Source organism: Jaculus jaculus, chromosome 1 (assembly GCF_020740685.1).
Source record: "Jaculus jaculus isolate mJacJac1 chromosome 1, mJacJac1.mat.Y.cur, whole genome shotgun sequence".
NCBI lineage: Eukaryota > Metazoa > Chordata > Mammalia > Rodentia > Dipodidae > Jaculus > Jaculus jaculus.
Window position 1 is genome coordinate 175,900,100 of NC_059102.1, and position 7,620 is coordinate 175,907,719.

At 41.6% G+C, this 7,620-nt stretch overlaps 1 protein-coding gene across 1 annotated transcript in view; it reads right to left on the reverse strand.

The window, feature by feature from the left end:
- LOC123462074 (olfactory receptor 4A15-like) overlaps positions 1-4,200 on the reverse strand; it is a 9,708-nt gene extending 5,508 nt beyond the window's left edge. Inside the window, exon 1 of the mRNA XM_045153926.1 lies at positions 4,187-4,200. Coding sequence (XP_045009861.1) covers positions 4,187-4,200 — 14 coding nt within the window. The remainder of the gene's footprint in view (positions 1-4,186) is intronic.
- Between the last annotated feature and the right edge of the window lie 3,420 nt (positions 4,201-7,620).

Sequence of the window (7,620 nt, forward strand, 5' to 3'; positions counted from 1 at the left end):
TTTCGTATTTCCATTTGCTTGGAATATTGTTTTCCACCCTTTCACCCTGAGTAGGTTTCTGTCTTTAGTGGTAAGGTGGGTTTCTTGAAGGCAGAAGATTGTGGGGTCTAATTTTTTGGTCCACCCTGTTAGCTTGTGTCTCTTCATGGGTGAATTAAGGCCATTAATATTTAGGGTAATGACTGTGAGATTTGATTTGATCCCTGCCATGTAGTAGTGGTAGAGGTGTGTTGGCATTTCCATGTACTTTAGCATTTTCTCTGTCTATTCTGTTTGGTTATTTGTTTCTTCTCTGTGGAGAATTTTCTGGAATACTTTCTGTAGGTTTGGTTTTGTGTTCATATAATTGTAAAGCTGAGTTTTGTCATGGAAAGTTTTCCTTTCACCATCTATTATAAGGGAGACTTTTGTCAGGTAGAGTAGTTTGGGTTGGAAGCCATAGTTTCTTAGAATTTGGAGAGTTTCATTCCAGGCCCTTCTAGTTTTCAGGATTTCCATTCAGAAGTCTGAAGTAATTCTGATGGGGTTTCCTTTGAAAGTGATGTGCTGTTTTTACCTAGCTGCTTTTAGGATTTTCTCTTTGGTGTCAATGTTTAACGTCTTAATGATAATATGTCTTGGTGAGTTTCTCCTTGGGTCTAGTCTGTTAGTTCTGTTTGCTTCTTGTATCTTGATTGGCCTTTCTTTTAAGAGACGGGGGAAGTTTTCTTCAAGTATTGTGTTAAATAAGTTTTCCATGCCTTTGGTCTGAAATTCTTCTCCTTCTGGTATTCCAATGATTCTGATATTCGGACGTTTAAGTGTATCCCACAATTCTCTCATGTTCTGTTCACAGGAACTTTTGAATTTACTGAAAGTTTTGGACTCTCGAACTGTTTCTTCCATTCTGTCCTCCAGATCAGAGTTTCTATCTTCCACTTCGCTGACTCTATTCTTGAGGGCCTCTAGCAAGTTTTGGACTTGTTCAATTAAGTTTGCATTTTCTACTACTTTCCTATGTATCACTTCCATCGCTCTGTCCAGCTCCCTTTTCGTCTCATTTTCTGATTTTCTTGATGATTCTTGGAAATCATCCTTGCATTTCTTTATGTTTTCATTTAGTGTGGCCTGCTGATTTTTAAGGTCCTCTTTTTTTTTCACTCTCCCTCAACTCTCTTAGCTCTCTTTGAATTCCTTCCAGTGTCTTATCATATTGCTCTAGCTTAGTGATGGTAGCATCCATACAATTGTCTGTCCTTTGTAGCTTTCCTGCCAGTTCTAGCAGTAGGTTGTTCAGGGTTGCAATGTTCATAACTTCCACTTGATGTTCTGATCCTAAACACTCTTCTATGTTTTGGTGAGATGTAATCCTTGTTGGACTGGGTGATCTGTTTGGATTTTCTTGCATTTTATTTTTCATGTTATTTCTTTTGCACTGTGGTCTACCCATGTCAGTGTATGGGCAGGTAGGTGGGTTGAGCAGCCTGGGATCTAGCTTAATGAGAATCCAAGGCAGCCTGGGGCAGTTACAAGTAGCCTGGGTTTTTGCTCTCTCTTTCCAAAGCTGCCTATCTATAGCCTGACAGGGGCACCAAAGTTGCCTGAATTCTCTCCCAGTAATTCACCAAAGCTGCCTGCCTTCTAGTTTGGAAGCAGACTGAGACAGCAAGCCCTGAAGCTGCCCAAACTCTGGCTGGTAATACTGGGACCTGCAAACTGTCTGAGCTCTCCCGCCTCAGGGGAATGGGGGATGGGTAGCAATGGTCAGGTAGGGGATGGCACCTGAGCTGGCGCTAGTGACTCAGTGTGGACTTGTGTGGCCCTTGCTATGGGACTGGGCCCACTGCACATGCAATTGTAGTGCAGCTGTTGCAGGCATGGGATCAGGACACAGCAAAGGCTAGCCGGCGGGCAAGAGATCGGAGCACAGCAGCAGGGGGCCTGGCAACAGCTTAATCAAGGCAGAGGCGGCCCTCGTGGGCGTGGGAACCAAGCACAGCGTGGCTGGCCAACATGTATGATCAGAGAACAAAGGCGGAGTTCCCTGCGCATCAGCACAGCGGGCTGGCAGGCACGCAATGCGCTGGTGGTCACGCGAACAGAGCACAGCAGTACGGTGTGGGGCCCGGGGCATGGGGTGCTGGGCATGGGGCATGGCAGCTGTATGTGTGGGGGTAGACTACCCACTCAAGGGGGGATGGTGCTTTCCTGTTTTTCTCCACTCTGTGCCCTGCCACTGGCAAGAAGACCCTGATAACCCTTAATTTCTTGCCTTTCTTTGCCCGGGGAGTGTGGGGTGCGGGGGGCATGGGGCGCATGGGCGTGGGGATTTGTGCTTCCCTGTTTTTCCCCACTCTGTGCCCTCCCACTGGCAAAAAGACCCTGTTATCCCTTAATTTCTTGCTTTTTTCTCCCTGGTATCTGGAGTGCTGCTAGGTGGTCGCCATCTTGGCCAGAAGTCATTTACTTGCATTTAATTTTTTGTGTTATTCCTTTTGTGTTGTGGTCTTCCCATCACAGTGTGGGAGCAGGTAGAATGGGTCTGTGGTCATGATCGGCAGTGGTGTGGAGATGGAGTGGATCTGAAGTAGCACAAAATGGGTCACATGGGGTCAGGTGGCACACAGTTGGGACAGAGTGGCAAGGGTCAAGAGTTGTGTGGGAGTGGAGCAGGGTGGAGCAGAGCAGGTCTGAATTGGCAGGGTTCAGGGCCCAGCAGAGGGGTGGGCTGGGCATAGCAGAGAAAGTCAGAAGTTGCCTGGGGGGGGGGCGGGCAGAGCAGAGAGAGTGGAAAATCACATGGGTATGGAGCAGCGTGGAGCAGAGCCTGTCTGAAATTGTGCAGGGTGGGTTTTATCAGAGCAGAGTGGGTGGGAAGTTGCATGGTGGCAGAGCAGGGTGGAGCAGAGCAGTTCTGAATCCTCATGGGGCGGGGGTGGTGTAACAGCACAGAGTGGGTCAGAAGTCCTGTGGGGGTGAGGCCAATAGGGGTATATCCAAAGTCACAGGGGCGGGGCTAGGGCCAAGCAGAGCGGGTATGAAGGAAGTCATGAGGGGGGGTAGGTTTGTGTGGGGTGGGTTGAATTTGAGTGGAGATGATGTCACAGTGTGTGGAGAGGAACCAAAGTGGGGGAGTGAGGAGGAGGGTTGGAAGACATCTGGGGGTTGGTTGGGGGTCTGAGAACATGCAGGTGGGTGTAGATCCCAGCAATCACGTGTGTCTCATGGTACAGGTGGAACTACTGTCCTGGGTCTCCTTGCCTGCAGTTACTGCAAGAGTAGCCTGAGGCTTGGATTCTGGCTAGCATGGAGGATTGGGGGACTGGTGGTTTACCCAAAAGCATGGGACTGATACCCTTTTCTGCCCCTCTGCACACTCCCACTGGCTATGTATTAGAGATTGAAGGAGAATTGAATTGAAGGAGAATCAAGATATGGAAGATTTCAACAACTGACTGATTAAGCTTAATGAAGTCTTGATCAAATGTAGGAATGAATTCCAGGAAGCATCAACAAAATCAGAACTCAAACTGAAATTGTACCTCAAAGAAGAGATGGACATGATGCAAAATAACAAAATAGAAAAAAATCAAATAGAGCTCATAAAAACCTTTATAGAACCCCTCACTAACAGAGTTATGCATGTGGGACATAACCTGTGACCTGGAAGACAAGAGAAGAAATAGATTGGGAGGCTAAAAACTTTGCTAAGTTCAAAAAATCAAGTGAACAGAACAGAAGGGAACTGCGGGATACCCTAAAATGACCAAACATCTGGATCATGGGTATACCAGAAGGAGAGGAAATGCAGGCCAGAGGCATAGAGATCATATTCAACAAAATTATTGAAGAAAATTATTCCAATCTGTCAAAAGAAATTGCCATCCAGATACCAAAGTCTATAGACACCAAACAGACAGGACCAAAGAAGAAACTCTCCAAGACACATCATAATTAAAACTCTTAACATCAAAACTCACCCATCAAAAGATGCACGTTATCAGGGTGGATCAAAAACCTGGACCCTTCTATCTGCTGTCTTCAAGAAACCAACCTCAGCACTAAACATAGACATCTCCTCAGGGTGAAAGGATGGAAAATGATATTCCAAGCAAATGGAAATAAAAAACAAGCAGGTGTTGTTGTATTAATATCTGATAAAATGGACTTCAACCCAAAAGTAATCAAAAAGGACAAAGAAGGCTACTTCTTACTCATCATGGGAATGATCCAACATGAGAGCATCACAATCATAAATATATATGTGATAAACACAGGTGCACCACAGTATATAAAACAAAACCTACTTGACAACAAAACAGAAGTAAACAACAACACCATCATAGCCTCAGAGACTTTGATACTCCACTATCATCGATAGACAGATCATCCAAGCAGAAAATCAACAGGGAAATAGTAGAGTTCAATAACACCATAGACCAACTAGACAGAACAGACATCTACAGAAGTTTCCACCCAAACTCTACAGTATGCATATTCTTCTTAGCAGCCCACAGAACCTCTTCAAAATAGATCATGTATTAATCCACAATGCATGCCTCTATAAATTACAGGATGTTGAAGTCACTTCCTGCATCATATAAGATCATAATGCTTTAAAGCTAGAAATTAACAAGAGACACAAGAAGAACTCTACCAACTACTGGAAACTAAACAACACACTTTTAAACAATGAATGGATTGTGGAAGAAATCAAAAAAGAAAATTTAAAATTCCGAGAATTGAATGATAATGAAAACACACAACCTACAAAAACTTATGGACACAATGAAGGCAGTTATAAGGAGAAAATTCATAGCCCTAAGTGCCTTAATTACAAAGACAGAAAAATTCCAAATCACTAACAGAACAGTCCACTTAAAGGCACTGGAAAAATAAGAAGAACCTAACCCGAAGAGCTGAAGATGGAAATAAATAATCCAGATCATAGCAGAAATTAATGAACTTGGACCTAAGAAAAGAATTAAGAAAATTAATGAAAATAAGAGCTGTTTCTTTGAAAAAAAACAAGACTGATAAACCCCTGGCCAGTTTGATCAAGAAAAAAGAGAGAGAGAGAGAGAGAGAGAGAGAGAGAGAGAGAGAGAAATTTAAAATTAACAAAATCAGAAATGATAAAAGAAAGATCATAACAAACATCAATAAAATTGGAAGAATCATCAGGGCATACTTCCAAAACCTCTGTTCCACAAAATTGGATAACCTGGAGGAAATGGGTTAATTCCTAGACACATATCACCTACCAAAAGTAAACTCCGAGCAGATTAATCTCCTAAACAAACTTATCATATGCATGGAGATTGAAAAGGTAATTAAAAACCTTCTGACAAAGAAGAGTCCAGGACCAGATGGCATCTCAACTAAATTCTATTAAACCTTCATGGAAGAACTAAAACCAATTTTTCTCAAATTGTGCCACATAATTGGAGAACAGGGAAAGCTCCCTAACTCCTTCTATAAATCTAGTATCACCAGGTAGAGATGCCACAAGAAAAGAAAACTGCAGGCCTATTTCCCTGATGAACTTAAATGCAAAGATCCTGAACAAAATCCTTGCACACTGAATCCAACAATGCATCAAAAGCATTATCCACCTTGACCAAGTAGGCTTCATCCCAGGAATGCAGGGGTGGTTCAACATAAGGAAATCTGTCAAAGTAATATACCACATAAATAAGCTTAACACAAAAAAACCACATGATAATTTCAATAGATGCAGAAAAGTCCTTTGACAAAATAAACATCACTTTATGATAAAAAACAATGGAGAAAATAGGCATGGACAGTTTATATCTCAACCTAATAAAGGCTATATATAAAGCTTCTAAGGCCCAAATAATACTTAATGGGGAGAGACTGCAGGGATTCCCACTGAGATCAGCAACAAGGCAGGGGTGTTTGACCCTTACCTCTGCTTTTCAACTTAGTAATGGGAGTTCTAGCTCAAGCAATAAGACAGGAGAAAAAAAATAAAGGGATACAAATTGGAAAGGAAGAAGTTAAGTTAGCCCTATTTGCAGATGACATGATTCTATACATAAGTAAGCCAAGAACCTCCATCTTAAAACTCTTAAAGGTGATCAACTCCTTCAGTAAAGTAGCACAAACATCAGTAGGCTTTATTCTGGAGGCATCATCATACCTGATCTATAGCTATACTACAAAGCCATAATAACAAAAAAATGGTGTTGGCATAAAAACAGGAATACAGACCAATGGAACAGAATTGTGGACCCAGGCTTTGGTTCAAGTAACTATAGCTACTTGATATTTGACAAAGGCCCTAACAATGTAGACTGGAAAAAACATAACATCGTCAACAAATGGTGCTGAACAAACTGGCTATCCATATGCAGGAAGTTGAAACTTGACCCACACATCTTGCCATGCACAAAAATCAAGTCCAAATGGATCAAACACCTCAACATACAATCGGAAACTTGGCTAGTACTTGAAGAAAAAATAGAAAGAACTTTCCATGTTATAGGAATGGTGAAAGACTCCCTGAACAAAACCCCAGTAGCTCAGGAACTTAAAAAATCATTCAACCATTGGGAATATTTCTTCACAGACAAACATACAATAAACAGAGCCAGCAGATTACTCACAGAATGGGAGAAATTTTTTGCTGGCTATACAACTGACAGAGACCTAATTTCTAGAATCTACAAAGAACTGAACAACCTAAACAATAAAAAAAAAAAAAAAATCAAACAACCCACTCACAAAATGGAGCAGAGAACTCAACAGGGGGTTCTTAGAGGAAGAAATACAAATGGCCAACTCTTTGAAAAATTCAAATCACTGAAATTGGATCAAGTGAAATAGATAATGGGAGTACTTCTAAAACAAGTAACAAGATTAAATTATTAAAAACTTAGTCAGTGCAATACATCATATTAATAAAATACAGTGCTCTGTAATGACAGCTGCCATAATTATTATCATCTCTGGGTTTCTACCCACTGTCTAACCACATGTATTGATATAACAGCTGTTTTAACTTTTATAAAATGCCTTTTAAATGGCATTTATGACCTCAAGAATACAGAATAATGTGTTTGCAAGATATTAGAACATATTAGTTGTGTAAATTTTCATAGTCCTGGGATATTATGTATGAAGAAAATTTGAATTGTTGTTTACTAGGTGAAGTGTTATTCACAAAATGGCCTATTTCCTAAGCTTCTAGAAAATGTCAATAGAAAAGAGTAGAAATCCAGACCAATGTTTGGTTTCTACACTGGGAAAGTTGACAGTGGCCCTTAGCTTCTGAATGTGTAGTAGGTTCAAAGTTCATTTCTTTTTGTTGAGGTAGGATCTCACTGTAGCCCAGGCTGACCTGGAGTTCATTATGTAGTTTCAGGCTGGCCTCAAACTCACAGCAATCCTCCTACCTCTGCCTCCCAAGTGCTGGGATTAAAGGCGTGTGCACCACACCCAGCTCAAGGTTCATTTCTATGGTTATGTGTCATGATGCACTCTGGTGCAATCAAGAGATTGATTCAGTATCTCTATCTTCTACATGACCTTAGCTAGTGAGGCAATTTCCTCAGGGATGCAACTTGTGCAAAACCCCAGGTTGTTTATTCATATAGTAGTGAAGAACTCTCATGTCCC